Source organism: Panulirus ornatus, chromosome 32 (assembly GCF_036320965.1).
Source record: "Panulirus ornatus isolate Po-2019 chromosome 32, ASM3632096v1, whole genome shotgun sequence".
Taxonomy (NCBI): domain Eukaryota; kingdom Metazoa; phylum Arthropoda; class Malacostraca; order Decapoda; family Palinuridae; genus Panulirus; species Panulirus ornatus.
This window is the reverse complement of record NC_092255.1, coordinates 6,023,270-6,047,747: the sequence shown is the minus strand read 5'-3', so window position 1 is coordinate 6,047,747 and position 24,478 is coordinate 6,023,270. Positions and strand designations below refer to the sequence as shown.

Sequence of the window (24,478 nt, the reverse complement as noted above, 5' to 3'; positions counted from 1 at the left end):
ATAGTTTTACACTGATGGCCTCGCTCGGTGCATCTGCCGGGTGATTACAGGAAATTATGATGCCTATGAGAAATTGCCGTTCGACGGCTGAGCATCGCTGAGGGCTGAGAGACGCAGCAGGGTCCTCTGTCGACGTCAAGCTCGGTAGTGTTGGGCGTTGATGCCGAAGTAGTGAGTCAAAGCTGTAGGCGTAAACCGCTTTGGTAGTTGCTGGGGCGCCACACTCCGGTGCTGATCAGTTGGACGAAGGCTGGGTATTTTCTTCTTCGTGGAGAATGTATATATATATACAGAGTCTAAGTTTCCAGTCCCAGTCTTTGACTTGAGATGAAAAGGAGAACAGAAATGATCCATAAAAAGATCGTAAACAAACCTTAGGAAGAGGACGACTTTCATACTTAAGACACTTACTGGGAGATGTATATTTCTTTTCTATCAACATGAAGTTAGTGAACTCCTGCGTGAAGCTGATGAACTATAGCAAGAGTGCTCCTGTGCTGGTATACTTACTTTGGAACGAAGCTGATAAGCCATATCTTGAGTGCTCTTATAGCGATATACTTTCCGCCTCTCTCCCTACCAGGATGAGAAATGCCTGCACCATTTATACTCTACTTTCTACATGGTCTTAAGTTGGTTCATCAAATGCTACATGTAATTCCTAGCCCAGAACACTTCCCTGAAGTATGATGACTTTCAGGTCATGATTATCATGAAACTAAAGCCTCATTGATGTTCCCTAATTGCCTAAAAGTCAGTTTCATGTCGTTATAAAGGATCACAGATGATGATAGCATGATAACAGTGGCTGTAAGAGGAGGATGAAATTACGTAATGTCGACAAAACCAAAAGTTGGCTGTCCCTCTCCATCACCCGTGTTGACGCGTCTTTCATCATGACGATAGTGCAGTGTTAAGAAAGTACATTTTGACACCTGCTGGCCAGGATATACTGGGGACAAGATGTTACCAGTGGGTTAGTGGTATGAAGCACACGGTTCGAATCTTCGTGTATATATAGTTTGCACCTTGTTCATCATGATCGACCTTGAGTTATCTCAGAGAGTTATCACCTTACTGTCACCTGAGACTTACTATTTACTGTATATAATCACATATGGTACTTATGAAGCTTCATTACCCTTAGCAAGCTAAGAAATAACATCTGAAGTCTATGACTTAATGGCTAACACAGAAGATACCTGTGGTTTTAGGAAGGAATCCGATCCCCATTATCATAAAATAGAAGATTCTTACATCTATATCTTTCATCTATACACTGATTATAAAAAGAAAGTGTATAACTCTGGAAATAATTTATTACTGAGGTTACAGGAAGAGAGAATGTGTGAAACTGAACAACTGGAGTTTGGTTGATAGATCGGTGCCTTCAAGTACCTTGGCTTTATCTTGATTGAAGATCCTCGACTTAAATCACGACCTGGAATGGATGGGTGTGTGTGTGGGTCAAAAAAGGGAGTTATCTGAGCCTGTCACAGTATTGTATCGATAAAGGAGTGGAGCTCAGTTCACTGTGCGTTAGACCAACGAATTGTATCACACTCTTGTCCTCGAAAAATAGGTTTACAACGTATGTTGTGCACTGTAAGATGGAATGCAGAGAATTAGGAGAGAGAGAGAGAGAGAGAGAGAGAGAGAGAGAGAGAGAGAGAGAGAGAGAGAGAGAGAGAGAGAGAGAGAGAGAGAGAGAGAGAGAGAAGTATATACTTATATATTTCTTATTCATCATACTTAGTCGCTGTCTCCCGCGTTAGCGAGGTAGCACAAGGAAGCAGACGAAAGAATGACCCAACCCACCCACCCATATACGCATGTATATACATAAACGCCCACACACGCACATATACATACCTATACATTTCAACGTATACATACATATACATACACAGACATATACATATATAAATATGTACATATTCATACTTGCTGCCTTCATCCATTCCCATCGCCACCCCGCCACACATGAAATGGCACCCCTCTACCCCGCTGGTGCGCGAGATAGCACTAGGAAAAGACAAGAAAGGCCACATTCGTTCAGACTCATTCTCTATCTGTCATGTGTAATGCACCGAAACCACAGCTCCCTTTCCACAGAAGGGGGAAATCTTCCCCTTCTGTGTTACTTTTGCATGAAAAAGAGCAGAAAAAGAGGAGAAGTGAGGATTTTTCCCTCTAGGACTCAGTTATCTATTCTTGCCGCTACCTTGCTGACGTAGAAAAAGGCAAATATGTTTTGAAATATATATATATGTATATATATATATATATATATATATATATATATATATATATATATATATATATATATATATATATATATATATATATATATATATATATATATATATATACACCCAGGACCCTTGTGCAACAGGCTATTCGAATACTATGTACTCGAATACCCTTCGTCTCACGTTGGTGAGCAACGGGTTACTTGAGTACATAGTATTCGAATGGTCATTTCCCTATTAGGGGCGATCATAGCCTAGCGGTAGCGCTCCCGCCTGTTGCAAAGGGGTCCCGGGTTCGATCCTGGCTGTTGGAGGTTTGTATGTTATATACATATATATCCTACCTCTGAGGCTGGTCGATAAAATGGGTATTTATCATCGGGTAAGGTTAGTAAATGTGTGTCTTCCTACTTACACAAGTGTAAATACATGGTAGATATATAGAACACTAAGAGATGGGTCAACACGCGTGAACAATTCTTTCCCCTAACACACAAATGATAACTACACATTCTATATTCTATATGGAACACCACAGATATTCATTCTCGACACAAGTCTTCCTCAAGAGAATAAATGCAATTGGGAATGAGACTCTGCAAGCGATTTGTTCAGGATGAGGGAGGGTGGGTGGATATCCTCACCTTCTGTGACCCACCTGTCACGCATTGCCATCTGTCCCTCCCTCACCTTGAGGTGAGGGAGGGAGGTATACAATGTTTGCATGACGATAAATCAGGCAAAATATTCAATCTATCAGGACAGGGAGAATATTATGATAGACTATGTCAAATATGCATTTATAAGCATTAAATTATTTATGATGCGAGTGATCCACCTCATCCTATGTGAAGAAATCACTCGGTGTCACAGTTGACTCAATACTTACATCGACTTTGTTTGCTGTGTTGGACCTCTGTTGCCATCGGCTGCCGATGATCTGGATCACCAGAACTGTTGTTGATGTGACAAACCCCAACACCATGATGAAGAACGCCGCCTGGGGGAGAAATAATAATGAGGGTTCTCATTAAATGAAAGTGGCAGTTATGACGCAAACCCATCTGTCCCTCACAATGACACACATCGCCAGCTAACCCAGGTGAATGTGATGGTTGATGTAGAGAATAAATGGGAGAATTATGATTTTAGCCTCTCTCTCTCTCTCTCTCTCTCTCTCTCTCTCTCTCTCTCTATATATATATATATATATATATATATATATATATATATATATATATATATATATATATATATATATATATATATATATATATATATGTATGTATATACATATTCCTATGAGTCCACAGGGAAAATGAAACACGAAAAGTTCCCAAGTGCACTTTCGTGTAATAATTACATCATCAGGGGAGACACAAGAGAGAAATATAACAGTCAGTTGATATACATCGAAGAGACGAAGCTAGGACGCCATTTGGTAAACATATGATTGTCTAAAACCACATGTTTACCAAATGGCGTCCTAGCTTTGTCTCTTCGATGTATATCAACTGACTGTTATATTTCTCTCTTGTGTCTCCCCTGATGATGTGATTATTACACGAAAGTGCACTTGGGAACTCTTTGTGTTTCATTTTCCCCGTGGACTCATAGGAATATCTTGATCACGCGCAAAATTGTGATCCTTTCCAATATATCCACAGATTTCTCTAGAATACACACGTTCAGGACACAATTTGCCGGACTTTGGATTTTGAAGTCACCAGATTGTATATAGTTTCCAGCCTCCTCTGAATGCTGTCTATTTAGCGAGTTCAAAGGTGCAGAGATTGAATCAAGCCATGAACTCTAATTAAGAAGCATTCAGAAGAGCGAGGTACACGGGGAATGTGAACCCCTTTCTCATACATTCACGTCCAGATAAACCGTTTCAGAATGTTTTAGGATTATGCCTTATCTGTTCACTTGTAGTTGACCCTTGATACCTTACGCCGTCTCTGCGTAGGATCCTAACGACCATGACATGATAATTGCTGCTGGTTACGCATGGGCTGAGGAGAATCATGGAGGTTTGTTGGCCGGGCACAAGAGAACAGTCGTAAGATGAACATTATATGTTATGGTTTGTTTTTTGGTTGTGTTATGAAGGCAAAGAGACAGTCGGACTGACAGACAAACACACAACACACAGACACACACACACACACACACACACACACAAACACGGGAGAGAGAGAGAGAGAGAGAGAGAGAGAGAGAGAGAGAGAGAGAGAGAGAGAGAGAGAGAGAGAGAGAGAGAGAGAGAGAGAGAGAGAGAGAGAGAGAGAGAGAGACTCCAATCGTACCTGCAGGTGCTGAAGACTGATTGCTGTGGGCCCACCAGACTCGCTCGATGGTGGTACGCGTTGGGAGACCTTGTCCACTTCATCATCTGCCCATTTGCTCACCAAGCCCACCTCCGTCAGCCGGACCAGACTAGAGAGAGAGAGAGAGAGAGAGAGAGAGAGAGAGAGAGAGAGAGAGAGAGAGAGAGAGAGAGAGAGAGAGAGAGAGAGAGAGAGAAGGAGAGAGAGAGTTACTGATATGGCTAGTCCCCCCCACAACCATGATCTCCCCCTCCACAACCATGATCTCCCCCTCCACAACCATGATCTCCCCCTCCACAACCATGATCTCCCCCCACAACCATGAAATATCCTTTCACCAAGCAACTTCATCCCTTCCTACACACACACACTACATTACCTGGGCTTCGCCTCACCCCTCCTCACACTCTCCTTGTGTTACGTGATGATAACCACATCGCTCCCAGTGTTGGGCCCAACACCCACCGATACATCCCCCCTGACTCTCACTGTGGTGTCATCATCTACGTATGGCAACATCCCCAGCTTACTGCAGCCACCAACGACAAACATATGGGTCCTATCGAATCTGTCTGTCCATGAGAGCAGAGGAAATGAGAGGGACGTATGGTAACGCAGTCAGAGCAGAGAAGTCAATAGGTGATTAAATTCCTTGTGAACGAACCTTTCCTTTCGACTGTGAAGGCTAGTTGTAGATTTGAGGGAAGGTATTCTTCTCATCTACTTTTAAGAGCTTTAATTTCGTCCTTTTCATCTACTCTTGTTGGTAGATAGATTCAAAGAAATCAGAGAAGGTATCCTTCTCATCTACTTTTAAGAACGTTAATTTCGTCCATTTCATCTACTCTTGTTGGTAGATAAAGTCATAGAAATCCTCCATGCCCAGGTTGGATTATATCATTATTGGTGAAAACAGACTGGTATAGTCTTCAGTAAGGTCAAGATTATCGAAACCTCTGATGATTTTCAACGCTTGATATCCAAGCCTTTCTCGACTTTCTCTCTCTCTCTCTCTCCTATACCCGGACTGTACCAAATTACAAACATAAACACACACACACACACACACACGTTTCTGAACCTTCTATTTCCTATACCTGAATTGTATCAACTAAACACAGCTTATCAATTTACTGACACACACCTGCAGCTTACGTCTCGGGTACCAAAGTGAATAATGGTCATTGCACTGATACATACAGTTTTTGAAAACCTTCACCTTGCTCGTTAACCTCATCTAACAAACGAGAACCAACGTATCCAATTACCCTTCCTCCAGCACACTCACATCACCCCCCACTACACGCCATCTCTTCATACCTTGCTGAAGTCTGTCCCCGCCCTTCCGTTTACTACCCTCGTCCATCCTACCACGCATTGTAACGTGTGCTGTAAATTAATCCTTTAAGAAAAAAAAGGGAATGCATTAACAAGCTGAAAATTATCATTATCAAATAATCAAGAGCAGTAACTTTGAAGAGAAACACAAAGACGAACTGTCGCAAAATGTACCAAACATATATGTATATATTTTTTTTTTTCTTTTAAACTATTCGCCATTTCCCGCGTTAGCGAGGTAGCGTTAAGAACAGAGGACTGGGCCTTTTTTGGAATATCCTCACCTGGCCCCCTCTGTTCCTTCTTTTGGAAAATTAGAAAAAAAAACGAGAGGGGAGGATTTCCAGCCCCCCGCTCCCTCCCCTTTTAGTCGCCTTCTACGACACGCAGGGAATACGTGGGAAGTATTCTTAATCCCCTATCCCCAGGGATATATATATATATATATATATATATATATATATATATATATATATATATATATATATATATATGATATAACAGAGTGCTTTATAGTGTAAGATATGACTGAAATTCTGTAAATGAAACGCCGTTAGCCACGTATAATGAAAGTACATGAGCTACACTAGCATAAAAGCTGCAAAAAAATTATCTTCTCTCAGAAACCGCTATATGTCAAGCACAAATTTATGAATCACCTGGAGGACTTGTTATTCCCACACCCAAACATCTCATGTGGTTTCTAGTATTACCTACAGTATCTGTGACTTCCCATTATCTAAATCTGTCGTGGTTTCTAGTATTACCTACAATGCCTGTGCCTCCCTCACTGTCTAAATCTATTGTGGTTTCTCCCATTACCGACAATATCTATGACTCCACAGTATCGAAAACTGTCGTGGTTTCTGTGGATAATACATTGGCACTAGGTTGAATCTCAGTGGATTGACATCGACCAAAACTGGGGTCTCTGACTTTAAATAACCTGCCTCAGGAAGACTTCACTGATCAAATACACTGAGGGGGGAAGAGAACAAATGGAAAAATAGGAGAGGAACTCACATCCTACTGAAGGTGTCCTTGAAGGGCGAGCCACTACTGCAGGCGATGCCGTAACCTTGAGGAAGGAAGGTGTCACGAGCGATGTGGAACTTCTGTCTCCCTCGCCGAGTGGCCTTCAACCTGGAGTTGAGCTCAGCGTTGATCAACACGTACTTGTGGTTCATGACCTGCCAACAATAGGAGATTAGGTCACTGAATAAATGCATTATTTGATCAAAGCAAAAACCAGTCACTTGATATATATATATATATATATATATATATATATATATATATATATATATATATATATATATATTTTTTTTTTTTTTTTTTTTATACTTTGTCGCTGTCTCCCGCGTTTGCGAGGTAGCGCAAGGAAACAGACGAAAGAAATGGCCCCACCCCCCCCCCCCATACACATGTACATACACACGTCCACACACGCAAATATACATACCTACACAGCTTTCCATGGTTTACCCCAGACGCTTCACATGCCTTGCTTCAATCCACTGACAGCACGTCAACCCCTGTATACCACATGACACCAATTCACTCTATTTCTTGCCCTCCTTTCACCCTCCTGCATGTTCAGGCCCCGATCACACAAAATCTTTTTCACTCCATCTTTCCACCTCCAATTTGGTCTCCCTCTTCTCCTCGTTCCCTCCACCTCCGACACATATATCCTCTTGGTCAATCTCTCCTCACTCATTCTCTCCATGTGCCCAAACCATTTCAAAACACCCTCTTCTGCTCTCTCAACCACGCTCTTTTTATTTCCCCACATCTCTCTTACCCTTACGTTACTTACTCGATCAAACCACCTCACACCACACATTGTCCTCAAACATCTCATTTCCAGCACATCCATCCTCCTGCGCACATCTCTATCCATAGCCCACGCCTCGCAACCATACAACATTGTTGGAACCACTATTCCCTCAAACATACCCATTTTTGCTTTCCGAGATAATGTTCTCGACTTCCACACATTTTTCAAGGCTCCCAAAATTTTCGCCCCCTCCCCCACCCTATGATCCACTTCCGCTTCCATGGTTCCATCCGCTGACAGATCCACTCCCAGATATCTAAAACACTTCACTTCCTCCAGTTTTTCTCCATTCAAACTCACCTCCCAATTGACTTGACCCTCACCCCTACTGTACCTAATAACCTTGCTCTTATTCACATTTACTCTCAACTTTCTTCTTCCACACACTTTACCAAACTCAGTCACCAGCTTCTGCAGTTTCTCACATGAATCAGCCACCAGCGCTGTATCATCAGCGAACAACAACTGACTCACTTCCCAAGCTCTCTCATCCCCAACAGACTTCAGACTTCATATATATATATATATATATATATATACCAAGTCAACCCACTTTGACTCCAAAATTCGAACCCGGCTTCGCTGGGCACCTTGTGACGTCACGCGGCCCTGAACCCTCAGTTGCCAGGAAACTGTGAGGGAAGGTATAGATACCCGTGAGGGAAGGTATGGATGCTGTGAGGGAAGGTTTAGATACTGTGAGGGAAGGTATGGATGCTGTGAGGGAAGGTATGGATGCTGTGAGGGAAGGTTTAGATACTGTGAGGGAAGGTATGGATGCTGTGAGGGAAGGTATGGATGCTGTGAGGGAAGGTTTAGATACTGTGAGGGAAGGTATGGATGCTGTGAGGGAAGGTATGGATCAAAGTAAGGAAAGGTATAATAGATACTGAGAGGAAAGTGTAGATGAAACAACGTTTTCGTTACCCCTGTACCAGCAACGTTTTCATTGTTTAGGGCCAATGACGTAGCATAGAAGTTCCACCCACATGCGTATGGGTTGACTTGGTATATATATAGGCTTAGGATGATTCGTTTCCTTCCATCTCTTAAATGAAGTCAACTATAAAAGAGAGTCGGTAGACACCAGTACAGGGACGACTAAGGTAAGCCATCGGCCTACGATAAAGAAAAGATAACATCAGTATGACGAAAAACCATCTTGAGTTACACTTGTCTACATGATTATATCGTTCATCATTCTTCTGTTTTGATAGTCGATAAGACTGAGAGCATCAAAGAAATGACTGAAATGCCACAGTGTATCATACAGTAAGTGGATAAGATTGTCAATTCGGAAGGAAAAGCCAAGCGAGTGCTCCTCGAAGGATGAGATGAGTTAGCACTTTTTTGTTCTAGAACAGAGCTCCCTCTCTAGTAGAAATCTAAGAAGGATCGTTAACTATAAACCCCCTATCCCTGACACCATGTTGTGCCTCACGTAATATCTTTGAAGAAAGTCATTAATTGGGTTCTTGATTAACATTTTCATTACCTCACAGACGCCACTCCTCATGGAGACTGGTCTGTACTGTGTGTGTGTGTGTGTGTGTGTGTGTGTGTGTGTGTGTGCCATGAGGACACACTCCCTCACCATCTCGAAGCCAACTTCTGTAGAAGGCAGGAAGCTCTGGTCTCGGTCCTCATGATTAAACAGCTGCCACACCTCCTGGTAGATGCCACTTTTCGCTCTCTGGAAAATGCAAATTCTATATCATTTATGTTGTACGTTGGCTAGTCACTGATCCCATCAAACCCACGGACATCATACATAAGAGTTGAGCTCAGTGTCTCAAGGGCTTTGGTCATACACACATACACACACACCAGTAGTGAACATAAGTAGTGTCTTTCTTCTGTGAGGCTTGATAACACGTACCATTATTCATAGAAACGATTAAGTTATCGAATGATCCGTCAGCATATGCAATTAGGCTCAATACACTTACAACAGCACAAGTATATGCTCCAAGTCTGACCACAGACGAGTGACAGCAAAAACCTGTGATGGCCACTTTGCTTTATTTACTTTGGCAACATGGTACCTTACCTCCTCTTACTGTGGTAATACGTTACTTTTTAACCAAGTGTCTGTTGGCATCGTCTGTACTAAGTCCTCTGAAAGCAAGCATTGTGGCCTCTTCTTTGATTTCATTAATCCCTATTTTGAACTAAAAGATGAAAACACTCAAGACATCATTTCTAGCCTTGGTATTTGTTAAGTAAATGGATTGATTTGAGACAGAACAGAAGCATGAACAATATTCCAGTCCTGGTTTTATGCCCCAGAATTATTCCATGCAATTACATTCCTTTTGAACTAACCAGTTTCCGTGTTGCAAGCTATGCTTATAAGTGTCCAGGCAGAGGTATGAAATGTGGCAAGTTACGAAGGAGGTGTACGGAGGAGTGGTGGTTGAGAGGGATGGTAGCATACACAGAGCATCAGACTGTGGTTTCAGGAGAGGTGGGGGATATGTGGGTGTCAGGTGTCTGCTTTGAAGAATGTGTGTGAGAAACACTTGGAGAAATAGATAGACTTGTACGTGGCGTTGACGGATCTGGAGCATGCGTTTGATAGTGGTGATAGAGATGCTCTGTGGGAGGTTTTACGAATACGTGGCACGGTAGTAAAGCTGCACGAATCAGTGAAGGGCTTTTTTGAAGGAGGTTGAGGCATCTGGGCAAGTAGGTCGAGAGAGAGAGAGAAGGGTTGGTAGTTCCCGGAGAAGTAGTACGGATGACTGGGAGATGTACAAGAGAAAACCTCATGAGGCCAAGAGAAAGGTGCAAATGCTGGAGAAAAAAAAAAAAGGAGGGGGGTGTGTGCAAATGAGAGCTTAAAGGGGTTTAGCAAAAAGAAACCTTGAGTTCATCTCTTATCACGTCGGCAATGTGGCTACTATACGTATATTCAACTTACGAACACGTCCAATCCCAACTGACCTTGAAGGTCGTGTCATAATTGGTGTCCTTAATGGTGCTGATTGTGAAGCCAGCCTGGTAGGCTTGAGCCAGGTCATACAGGGAGTCGATGGGCTTCTCATAGGTAGTGACGGCCAGGGCTGCCGTCAGTGTCCCGGAATATATTGCTGGAGGTGGAATTCCGGGATGAAATCGAAGTTACGATAAAGAACAGAAGAAAAAAATGTATACATGTCTGTTCCTGGCGATACCTAGCTAACGCGGGAAACGGTAATCAAGTATTAGCATATATATATATATAGATAGATAGATAGATAGATAGATAGATAGATAGATAGATAGATAGATAGATTTTATTCGAGCTAAGGATTTATTGCTTCAGTTGATTTTCTAGATTTCAAGCGACATCATCTCATATGGTACAGAGTTCTGTGTACTACAGTGCTGAGTCTCACCGTATATGTAGAAGCACAGTAAGTACCAGAAGAGGAAAATGAAGCGGAGGGACCATCGGTGGGATTTGATGACATTACCCTGAACCATCAGGTTCCTGTACACGTTGAAGCTGAAGCTTGGCAGAGAATAGAGGGCGGTGTCTTGCTCCTCCAGGTACACCACTAACACACGGCTCACCAAGTAAAGCATTGGGCCCATTAGGATGGTCATCAAACAGATGCTTATCCATACCTACTGGGTTGGAGGGATACACCGTCATCCCTACTAAAGATATAGTGACAAAAATCATGGGTTAGTAAGAAGATGAGTGTGTCTGCTAGTACCTCGGCTGGAAAGATAATAAGTCGCGCCATTTCTTTTTTTTATGATGAAGTGAACTGGCTATTACATTATGTGTCAGCAGGTCCGGAAGAGGGAACCCCACTTGCAAAATCATAAATTTGAAGCTCAGACGCACCTGCTATGATGAATGCTGCTCATAACAGGGATGAGCAGTTACAGCACAGCAGGTCTACAAGGCAATGATGGCAAAAATATCAACCTGGGATGATTGGTTGATTATAATACGAGCCTACAAGTTGAGCAAGACTCCCACTAGCCCTGTCATCAGAAGGAGAGTTTTAGGTATGATCTACTTCCTGAGTTTGTACATCTTGTTTAGCACTGTAACTTGTTAGTTAAACTCTCTCTCACTGTGAGTGAAGCAAAGCCATCCAACAGTCGGAACTATATAGAAACTGTATAGAAACAAAGTTTCCAACTCCCCACATCAAAAGCCTTCGTCTGATTAGCCCTTAAATTCCTTCTACCTCATCCCCAGTATCTCTTCCTCATATAGAAACTGTATAGAAACAATGGTTCTAACTCCACACATCAAAAGCCTTCGTCTGATTAGCCCTTAACTTCCTTCTATATCATCCCCAGTATCTCTTCCTCATATAGAAACTGTATAGAAACAATGGTTCCAACTCCACACATCAAAAGCCTTCGTCTGGCTAGCCCTAAACTTCCTTCTACCTCATCCCCAGTATCTCTTCCTCACACCCTCCGTCTGCCTATGATTACACATATCTACTTCACCTCCTCCCTGTGTATATAACTCACCTCGAGTGTCTGATCAATTGGTCGTTGCCCCTATCGTCGACGTAACTCGTAAGCAATGAGAGCAAACACTGCATTCGTCAGATATAGACCATGTAAAGTGTGGCTTGTGAGTGTGGTTTATGATTACTATTTGTGTGTTAAGGGAAGGGAATGGGAGTCAAGTGAGGATTTTCCCTCAAGAGCTCTGTTTTCTGTTCCTGATGCTGTCTCGCTACAGCGAGAAATCTCGGGTTCGACACCACAGAGGCCCGTGTGTATGGACATGTGTCTGTATATCAAAGTGTGTCTCTGTGTTCATATTTTCGTATATAAAGCCAAACCTTACTCAATGCTCGAAATAATTAAGCTCTCTTAAGACAGTGTATGATATCATATTTCTTGATGTACGTTGATTCACTCAAATCGTAAAACCATGTCCTACAGCGAGCTACTGACGCACCTCAGCTGTGAAGGGAGAGAAGATGGCAAAGGATCGGTTCTTTTCCTTGGGTGCAGGTGACACCAATGTCATGGATTCCTGATAGTAAGGCACTGTAAAGTCCACTACAGTCTCACGGATATCTGCAAGGAACAGGTACAATGTATATGACTAAAGAAAATGAGGGATTATATATATATATATATATATTATATATATATATATATATATATATATATATATATATATATATATATATATATATATATATATATATATATATATATATATATATATATATATATATATATATATATATATATATTACTATGAGTCCACGGGGAAAATGAAACACGAAAAGTTCCCAAGTGCACTTTCGTGTAATAATCACATCATCTCTCTTGTGTCTCCCCGAGATGATGTGATTATTACACGAAAGTGCACTTGGGAACTTTTCGTGTTTCATTTTCCCCGTGGACTCATAGTAATATCTTGATCACGCGCAAAATTGTGATCCTTTCCAATATATATATATATATATAAATATTTATATATATATATATATATATATATATATATATATATATATATATATATATATATATATATATCTTTTCTTTCTTTCAAACTATTCGCCATTTCCCGCATTAGCGAGGTAGCGTTAAGAACAGAGAACTGGGCCTTTGAGGGAATATCCTCACCTGGCCCCCTTCTCTGTTCCTTCTTTTGGAAAAATAAAAAAAAAATATATATATATATATTTTTTTTTTTTTCATACTATTCGCCATTTCCCGCGTTTGCGAGGTAGCGTTAAGAACAGAGGACTGGGCCTTAGAGGGAAAATCCTCACCTGGCCCCCTTCTCTGTTCCTTCTTTTGGAAAATCAAAAAAAAAACGAGAGGGGAGGATTTCCAGCCACCCGCTCCCTCCCCTTTTAGTCGCCTTCTACGACACGCAGGGAATACGTGGGAAGTATTCTTTCTCCCCTATCCCCAGGGATAATATATATATATATATATATATATATATATATATATATATATATATATATATATATATATATATATATATATATATATATATCTTGTGCTAGCAAGAACTTATAGCTTAGTGTAAAAAGATACACATTACTGAAAAACGTAGATTAATTATGCTGATAACATGTTATCATCCCTTCCTTCAACGAGCGAGGTGACTATACCTGTGATGGTGAGTTCGCAGAGTGTGGCGTGGGCCTCGTGCCTGGCCACCATGCCTACCAGGCCTGTGATGGTGTTGTCTGGCTGGGGTCCACCCCACTTGCCATCCGGGGGAAGCACAAGCTGATACCTGCCACAGACACACCCATCAAAGTCACATTGTACACGCTTCTCCCTAATTCTACTAAATATATACACACACACACACATACACACACACACACACACACACACACACACACACACACACACACACACACACACACACACACACATATATATATATATATATATATATATATATATATATATATATTTTTTTTTTTTTTTTTTTTTTTTTTTATACTTTGTCGCTGTCTCCCGCGTTTGCGAGGTAGCGCAAGGAAACAGACGAAAGAAATGGCCCAACCCCCCCCCCCCCATACACATGTACATACACACGTCCACACACGCAAATATACATACCTACACAGCTTTCCATGGTTTACCCCAGACGCTTCACATGCCTTGCTTCAATCCACTGACAGCACGTCAACCCCTGTATACCACATGACTCCAATTCACTCTATTTCTTGCCCTCCTTTCACCCTCCTGCATGTTCAGGCCCCGATCACACAAAATCTTTTTCACTCCATCTTTCCACCTCCAATTTGGTCTCCCTCTTCTCCTCGTTCCCTCCACCTCCGACACATATATCCTCTTGGTCAATCTCTCCTCACTCATTCTCTCCATGTGCCCAAACCATTTCAAAACACCCTCTTCTGCTCTCTCAACCACGCTCTTTTTATTTCCACACATCTCTCTTACCCTTACGTTACTTACTCGATCAAACCACCTCACACCACACATTGTCCTCAAACATCTCATTTCCAGCACATCCATCCTCCTGCGCACATCTCTATCCATAGCCCACGCCTCGCAACCATACAACATTGTTGGAACCACTATTCCCTCAAACATACCCATTTTTGCTTTCCGAGATAGTGTTCTCGACTTCCACACATTTTTCAAGGCTCCCAAAATTTTCGCCCCCTCCCCCACCCTATGATCCACTTCCGCTTCCATGGTTCCATCCGCTGACAGATCCACTCCCAGATATCTAAAACACTTCACTTCCTCCAGTTTTTCTCCATTCAAACTCACCTCCCAATTGACTTGACCCTCACCCCTACTGTACCTAATAACCTTGCTCTTATTCACATTTACTCTCAACTTTCTTCTTCCACACACTTTACCAAACTCAGTCACCAGCTTCTGCAGTTTCTCACATGAATCAGCCACCAGCGCTGTATCATCAGCGAACAACAACTGACTCACTTCCCAAGCTCTCTCATCCCCAACAGACTTCATACTTGCCCCTCTTTCCAGGACTCTTGCATTTACCTCCCTTACAACCCCATCCATAAACAAATTAAACAACCATGGAGACATCACACACCCCTGCCGCAAACCTACATTCACTGAGAACCAATCACTTTCCTCTCTTCCTACACGTACACATGCCTTACATCCTCGATATACATAAGTATACTTATGTAAGTAGGAGAGATGGCCAGAGAGCGTTATTGGATTACGTGTTAATTGACAGGCGTGCGAAAGAGAGACTTTTGGATGTTAATGTGCTGAGAGGTGCAACTGGAGGGATGTCTGATCATTATCTTGTGGAGGCTAAGGTGAAGATTAGTATGGGTTTTCAGAAAAGAGGAGTGAATGTTGGGGTGAAGAAGGTGGTGAGAGTAAGTGAGCTTGGGAAGGAGACCTGTGTGGGGAAGTACCAGGAGAGACTGTGTACAGAATGGAAAAAGGTGAGAACAATGGAAGTAAGGGGAGTGGGGGAGGAATGGGATGTATTTAGGGAATCAGTGATGGATTGCGCAAAAGATGCTTGTGGCATGAGAAGAGTGGGAGGTGGGCTGTTTAGAAAGGGTAGTGAGTGGTGGGATGAAGAAGTAAGAGTATTAGTGAAAGAGAAGAGAGAGGCATTTGGACGATTTTTGCAGGGAAAAAATGCAATTGAGTGGGAGAAGTATAAAAGAAAGAGACAGGAGGTCAAGAGAAAGGTGCAAGAGGTGAAAAAAAGGGCAAATGAGAGTTGGGGTGAGAGACTATCAGTAAATTTTAGGGAAAATAAAAAGATGTTCTGGAAGGAGGTAAATAGGGTGCGTAAGACAAGGGAGCAAATGGGAACTTCAGTGAAGGGCGTAAATGGGGAGGTGATAACAAGTAGCGGTGATGTGAGAAGGAGATGGAATGAGTATTTTGAAGGTTTGTTGAATGTGTCTGATGACAGAGTGGCAGATATAGGGTGTTTTGGTCGAGGTGGTGTGCAAAGTGAGAGGGTTAGGGAAAATGATTTGGTAAACAGAGAAGAGGTAGTAAAAGCTTTGCGGAAGATGAAAGCCGGCAAGGCAGCAGGTTTGGATGGTATTGCAGTGGAATTTATTAAGAAAGGGGGTGACTGTATTGTTGACTGGTTGGTAAGGTTATTTAATGTATGTATGACTCATGGTGAGGTGCCTGAGGATTGGCGGAATGCGTGCATAGTGCCATTGTACAAAGGCAAAGGGGATAAGAGTGAGTGCTCAAATTACAGAGGTAAAAGTTTGTTGAGTATTCCTGGTAAATTATATGGGAGGGTATTGATTGAGAGGGTGAAGGCATGTACAGAGCATCAGATTGGGGAAGAGCAGTGCGGTTTTAGAAGTGGTAGAGGATGTGTGGATCAGGTGTTTGCTTTGAAGAATGTATGTGAGAAATACTTAGAAAAGCAAATGGATTTGTATGTAGCATTTATGGATCTGGAGAAGGCATATGATAGAGTTGATAGAGATGCTCTGTGGAAGGTATTAAGAATATATGGTGTGGGAGGCAAGTTGTTAGAAGCAGTGAAATATATATATATATATATATATATATATATATATATATATATATATATATATATATATATGTCTCCATGGTTGTTCAAACTGTTTATGGATGGGGTTGTTAGGGAGGTGAATGCAAGGGTTTTGGAAAGAGGGACAAGTATGCAGTCTGTTGTGGATGAGAGAGCTTGGGAAGTGAGTCAGTTGTTGTTCGCTGATGATACATCGCTGGTGACTGAGTTTGGTAAAGTGTGTGAAAGAAGAAAGCTGAGAGTAAATGTGAATAAGAGCCACCCCGCACACATGAAATGGCACCCTCCCTAACCCCGCGCGCGCGCGAGCTAGCGCTAGGAAAAGACAACAAAGGCCACATTCGTTCACACTCAGTCTTTATCTGTCGTGCGTAATGCACCGAAGCCACAGCTCCCTTTCCACATCAGGCTCCACAAAACTTTCTACGGTTTACCCTAGACGCTTCACATGCCCTGGTTCAATCCATTGACAGCACATCGACCACGGTATACCACATCGTTCCAATTCACTCTATTCCTTGTACGCCTTTCACCCTCCTGTATGTTCAGGCCCCGACCGCTCAAAGTCTTTTTCAATCCATCCTTCCACCTCCAAATTGGTTACCCACTTCTCCTCATTCCCTCCACCTCTGACACATATATCCTCTTTGTCAATCTTTCCTCACTCATTCTCTCCATGTGACCAAACCATTTCAACACACCCACTTCTGCTCTTTCAACCACACTCTTTTTGTTACCACACATCTCTCTTACCCTTTCATTACTTACTCGATCAAACCACTTCACACCACATATTGTCCTCAATCATCTCACCTTTATCCCCTTTGCCTTTATACAATGGCACTATACATGCATTCCACCAATACTCAGGCACTTCACCATGATTTATATATTCATTGAATATTTTCACCAACCAGTCAACAACACAGTCACCCCCTTCTTTAATAAATTCCATTGCAATACCATCCAAACACGCCGCCTTGCCGGCTTTCATCTTCCGCAAAGCTTTCACTACCTCTTCTCTGTTTACCAAACCATTTTCCTTGATCCTCTCACTATGCACACCACATCAAGCTTAGCACCCTATATCTGCCACTCTATCATCAAACATATTCAACAAACCTTGAAAATACTCTCTCCATCTCCTTCTCACCTCACCACTACTTGTTTTTACCTCCCCATTGGCCCCCTTCACCAATGTTCCCATTTGTTCTCATGTATTACGCACTTTATTTACCTCTTTCCAAAACATCTTTTTACTCTCCCTAAAATCTAACGGTACTCTCTCATACCAACTCTCATTTGCCCTCTTTTTCACCTCTTGTACCTTTCTCTTGATCTCCTGCCTCCTTCTTTTATACATCTCCCAGTCATTTGCATTATTTCCCTGCAAAAAATATAAATAATACAGCGAGTCTCGTAAGGCGGGAACGCTACTGCTAGGCTATGATTCGAATACCCTTCGTCTCAAGGTGATGAGCAACGGGGTCTACATTGGTCAAATCCCATCAGGCTCACACAACCAGTAGGTAGCCTTTTACAGAACTTAACTATGCAATACGGAGGCACTTGAATACGAATATAGTGCATGTAAATGCGCTCCTTCATACAACACACAAACCTCCAACAGCGAGGCTCAAATCCGGGACCCCTGTGTGACAGGTGGGAGCGCTACGGCTAGGCTATGATCGCCTTTTGGGGAAATGACTATTCGAACACTAAGTAATGATGAAGGTTAAATTGCAAGTCAGTAGGAGTTCATATGATTTTATTGAACATGTCATTTTTCTATACATGCATTACTACATGTTTCACGGAAACCATCCGCTTCATCAGATGCAAACAATTCATAAAGTTTTAAAGCCCCAACAACACCAAAAAATATTGCTTCTTTCTTATGTCATTCTCGAACACACACTGGCCTGACCGTTAAAGGGAAGGGAGAGGGGTACCTTGTGGTTAAGGGGGGTGTGTGTGTGTGTGTGTGTGTGTGTGTGTGTGTGTGTGTGTGCTTTTTTTTGGGGGGGAAGGGAGGATTCGCCTGGGTAACGAGGTGTGTGTTCAACTAATTTTCTTATGTCATCGTTTCATGAAAATTCTTTCGTAAGGATTTGCTTGATAATAGAATGTGCTATAAGGTTATCTGGGGACAAATTAAAGTTCTTAGAATTAGCAATTAAGACATTCAATGACGTTACGGGTAGTAGCATAATGAGAAGAGGGGTACAAGAAGAATGGGTCATTAAGGTCTATAGAATGATCGTTTCCATGCCAGTGTTTAGCGATCGTATTTTTTGTGGTCATCCCTGCGTACTGAATGACGGTGCCAATAACATCTCTCACGTACAGTTTTACCTGTCTGGCCAATGTATACATCCTTACATGCCTTGTATTTGACGGCGTAAACAGACACAGTTTTTCGGATACTTTGGTCTACTTTTAATTACGTTCTTACTGATAATGTTATCGTAATGGAAGGCAGCATCAAAGGCACAGTTTCTTTGTACCTGTGTGACATCAATTAAGTTTCTTTGTACCTGTGTCACATCCATTTAGTTAGGAGGACGGGACAACACCAAACACTACAATCTATCATCCTTTTTTCACATTTTTCACATTATATATATATATATATATATATATATATATATATATATATATATATATATATATATATATATATATATATATATATATATATATATATACAGATGAGGAAGAGAGGGATTAACCATCCTTACTGACTTTAGAATGTCCTGGTGCTTATCCTACACACACACACACACATCTATATGTACGTGTGTGTGTGTGTGTGTGTGTGTGTGTGTGTGATTCTAATGCTTGTTCCTCTATCTCTTCATAAACTGTGAGATAATCTGAGATCTGTGTCATGTGAAACTCCGTTGAACCAAGATAAGTACACCGCAAATACCAAGTGAACATCATTGGATGAAAATCACAATGAATCTTTATCCTACGCGAGCCATATGTACTAACGTGAAGTTAAGTTTTTCACTTAGGATGTCGATGATGTTGAAATCGATACCAGACAAGGGTGTCATCGTGCCATCCTCCAGTGTTATGAGTTTGATGAACGGCCAATTGTCCTTGGTGGCGACCACTAGCTGGCGACCCTGGAAGTCAGTGTACAGTTTCTGAAGATCCGGGACGAGGTCGCCTTCCACACGATGATGGCCCTTGATACGCCACGACCACGACCCAACTCGGTGGAACCTGCCGGAGCACCAGTGATTGTCATTTAGTCCCATTCATTCTATCACTATTGGGAGGAAAACGTAGCATTGCTTTATTGTAAGTAGATTAACTTATCATCCATTGATAGACGTCAAGATCACCCTCGTATCATTTTCCTGTGAACTGCCTTCGCTGTCGAGAATATCATCCCGTAGGATCGTCCCCTGATTAATCACATTGACTGTAAGTTATTATAATGGTCCATAGTATGGAGGGCCTCTCGTAAGAGCGACTTTACCTGAAGGTGGTTAGTTGGTTCATTGTGCTTTGGGCCTTTTACCTGCGAGGGTGATTAAGGACGTCAAGAACAAGTTATAACCATGAACCGTAAGATCTTTGACTCCTTCTGCAGGTGTTGAAAATAGCTCCTTGACCACATACACTCTCATTAAGTACGCATATGTATATGGCCTATGAATTGGTGTTTCGTACATAGTCTCACGTATCTCAAACCACGACAATTATCTGCGGATGTATGTAATGTAATAGTCTATACTTGAATGTTTTCAAAACTAATGTGTATTTGGAAAACTGACTTATATATCGGCTACACTGTTCTACTTTACGGTGAAACTACGATGCGTGTGGACTTAAGCACTCATGGTTAATTGACGAGTTCACCAGTAACAACAGTTGGCGAGATACTGATCATTATTTTCCCTCCACAATACTAAACGTGGATGTAATCGAACACAAGAAAGAGTTGCAGTCTCTGGCCAGATTCTACAATCAACGCCTGATAGATCACAATAGTTTAGATGTAGTTCAATTACTCTTGTACTTGATCATGTCAATTGGGCAGTTACAACGATAAGTGGTCGAGGAGACGAAATCATGTTATCTTTTCTTTTTAATTGGCATATCTGTCTTGAAGTCCAAAGACTGATGAGAATGAATATTTCCATGGTGTCCCGGTTAGCGTTCCTGACCTACACTCGTTCAAGGGTGGTGCAGGTCGAACCCATGCGTTCGACTCCTGGTTGCGGCAATCGGTCCACAATCAACGCAGCTGTTCATCTACCCCTTGGGTTTGGTCGATACATAAACGCCCACACATGCACGTATACATACCTCTACATTTCAACGTATACATACGTATAATACATACACAGACATATACATATGTACATATTCATACTTGCTGCCTTCATCCATTCTCGTCGCTACACCACCACACATGAAATAGTAACACCCCCCCCCCCCCCCCCCCATGATGACAGAGTCAAATCATCATCATTACAGTCTATGTTCCTTAAGGCATTACGTATGTGCAGTCCAGGGTATCTAATATATATATATATATATATATATATATATATATATATATATATATATATATATATATATATATATATATATATATATATATATATATGTATATATATATATATATATATATATATATATATATATATATATATATATATATATATATATATATATATATATATATCCTGGCTGTTGGAGGTTTGTATGTTCTATGAAGGTGCGCGTTCATATGCACTTTGTTTGTATTCATATACCTCCGCGTTGTACAGTTAGGTTCGATAAAATGCTATCTGCTTGCTGTGTGAGCCCGATGGGAAATGACCGGTGTAGACTCCTTTGCTCACCAACGTGAGACGAAGGGTATTCGAGTACATAGTATTCGAATAGTCATTTCCCTATTAGGGGCGATCATAGCCTAGCGGTAGCGCTCCCGCCTGTTGCACAGGGGTCCCGGGTTCGATCCTGGCTGTTGGAGGTATGTATGTTATATGTATATATATATATATACATATTTATATATATATATATATATATATATATATATATATATATATATACATATTGACCATGTTTGGGTCGCTTCCCTTAACGTGGTCGTTAAACCTTATGCCACACATGAAACCTGACCATTTGTGCCCGGTGATCTAAGTGTTTTGGTTACTTATCTAACCAGGTTATCATTGTCATTTGAGTTGTTCATGTGAGCTAACCACCTTGGTCATTTGTCTGACGTGGATCATTAGTATCACCTGACGAGGTAATTTGACCTTGTACCTTTAGATTACCTTGATATGACCATTAACTATACAGCTCACCTGATCACAAGAGGCTTAAGGATTACATACACAGTCATCACTATCACTTGATGTGTTCATCTTGGCGTACTGCGTGGGCCAGTCAGTCATCTAGCACGTACATACATCTAGGCCAGTCAGTCATCTAACACGTACATACATCTAGGCCAGTCAGTCATCTAACATGTACATTTAGGCCAGTCACCTAACACGTACATTTAGGCCAGTCATCTAACACCTGCATTAAGGGCAGTCACTTAACACTAACATTTAGGCCAGTCATCTAACACGTATATACATTTAGACCAGTCATCTAACGCGTACATACATTTAAACCAATCATCTAACACGTACATTTAGGCCAGTCATCTAACACATACATACATTTAGACCAATCACCTAACACGTATATACATTTAGACCAGTCATCTAACAGCTTTATTTACGCCAGTCATCTAACATGACCATCAGCGTCGACAGCATCTTTGGCCAGTCACTCACCTTGTGTGACCATCAGGATCAACCCTGCAGGAGAACAGCTGAGCCTCCTGGGCGGAGAGCCATCGCACCAATGTCACCTGCGAAGACACACGGAGCCATTATCTTCACCACTTCGTTCTATCTTGGCCACTGTATGGAAACGTACAGTGAAGATTCCACTTGAAGGTAGTTTGTCATAACGTGAAACGACTGGTGATGCTGCTAACATATCTTCTTCATCACGCCTTTAAGCTTAGAAATTTATCTTATTGTTATCCTACTTCGCCGCTGTTTCCCGCGTTAGCGAGGTAGCGCAAGGAAACAGACGAAAGAATGTCCCAACCCACCCAAATACACATGTATTTATATACACATCCACACACGCACATATATACATACCTATATATTTCAACGTATACATATGTATACATAGACAGACATATACACATATACACATGTACATGATTCATACTTGCTGCCTTTATTCATTCCTGTTGCCACCCCGCCACACATAAAATGACACCCTTCCCCCCCGCACGCGCGCGGGGTAGCGCTAGGAAAAGACAACAAAGGCCACATTCGTTCACACTCAGTCTCTAGCTGTCACGTATAATGCACCGAAACCACAGCTCCCTTTCCACATCCAGGCCCCGCAAAACTTTCCATGGTTTACCCCAGACGCTTCACATACCCTGGTTCAATCCATTGACAGCAAGTCGACTCCGGTATACCACACAGTTCCAATTCACTCTATTCCATGCACGCCTTTCACCCTCCTGCATGTTCAGGCCGTGATCACTCAAAATCTTTTTCACTCTATCCTTCCACCTCCAATGTGGTCTCCCACTTCTCGTTCCCTCCACCTCTGACACATATATCATCTTTGTCAATCTCTTCCTCACTCATTCTCGGTATGTGATCAAACAATTTCAATACACCCTCTTCTGCTCTCTCAACCACACTCTTTTCATTACCACACATCGCTCTTACCCTTACAATGCTTACTCGATCAAACCACCTCACACCACATATTGTCCTCAAACATCTCATTTCCAGCACATCCACCCTCCTCCGCACAACTCTATCTATAGCCCACGCCTTGCAACCATATAACATTGTTGGAATCACTATTCCTTCAAACATCCCCGTTTTTGCTTTCTGAGAAAATGTTCTCGCCTTCCACACATTCTTCAACGCTCCCAGAACCTTCGCCCCCTCCCCCACCTTGTGACTCACTTCTGCTTCCATGGTCCCATCCGCTGCCAAATCCACTCCCAGATATCTAAAACACTTCACTTCCTCCAGTTTTCTCCATTCAAACTTACCTCCCAGTTGACTTGTCCCTCAACCCTACTGTACCTAATAACCTTGTTCTTATTCACATTTACTCTCAGCTTTCTTCTTTCACCAGCTTCTGCGGTTTCTCACCCGAATCAGCCACCAGCGCTGTATCATCAGCGAACAACAACTGACTCACTTCCCAAGATCTCTCATCCACAACAGACTGCATACTTGCCCCTCTTTCCAAAACTCTTGCATTCACCTCTCTAACAACCCCATCCATAAACAAATTAAACAACCATGGAGACATCGCGCACCCCTACCGCAAACCGACTTTCACTGGGAACCAATCACTTTCGTCTCTTCCTACACGTACACATGCCTTACATCCTCGATAAAAACTTTTCACTGCTTCCAGCAACTTGCCTCCCACATCATATACTCTTACTACCTTCCACAGAGCATCTCGATCAACTCTATCGTATGCCTTCTCCAGGTTCATAAATGCTACATACAAATCCATTTGTTTTTCTAAGTATTTCACATACATTCTTCAAAGCAAACACCTAATCCACACATCCTCTACCACTTCTGAAACCACACTGCTCTTCCCCAATCTGATGCTCTGTACATCCCTT

General features: G+C 41.9%; 1 protein-coding gene across 1 annotated transcript; it reads right to left on the bottom strand.

Annotated features, from left to right (window-relative positions):
* Window positions 1-1,306: 1,306 nt before the first annotated feature.
* Window positions 1,307-23,440, bottom strand: LOC139758943 (glutamate receptor ionotropic, delta-2-like). Its single transcript, XM_071680758.1, has 11 exons — window positions 23,407-23,440; window positions 19,759-19,939; window positions 13,865-13,992; window positions 12,685-12,806; window positions 11,141-11,372; window positions 10,707-10,852; window positions 9,355-9,453; window positions 6,944-7,110; window positions 4,562-4,691; window positions 3,142-3,252; window positions 1,307-1,441 (listed from the first exon to the last, which is right to left on the bottom strand). Exons 1-11 carry the CDS (start codon window positions 23,438-23,440, stop codon window positions 1,430-1,432), a joined length of 1,362 nt encoding a protein of 453 aa, XP_071536859.1. The 3' UTR covers window positions 1,307-1,429.
* Between the last annotated feature and the right edge of the window lie 1,038 nt (window positions 23,441-24,478).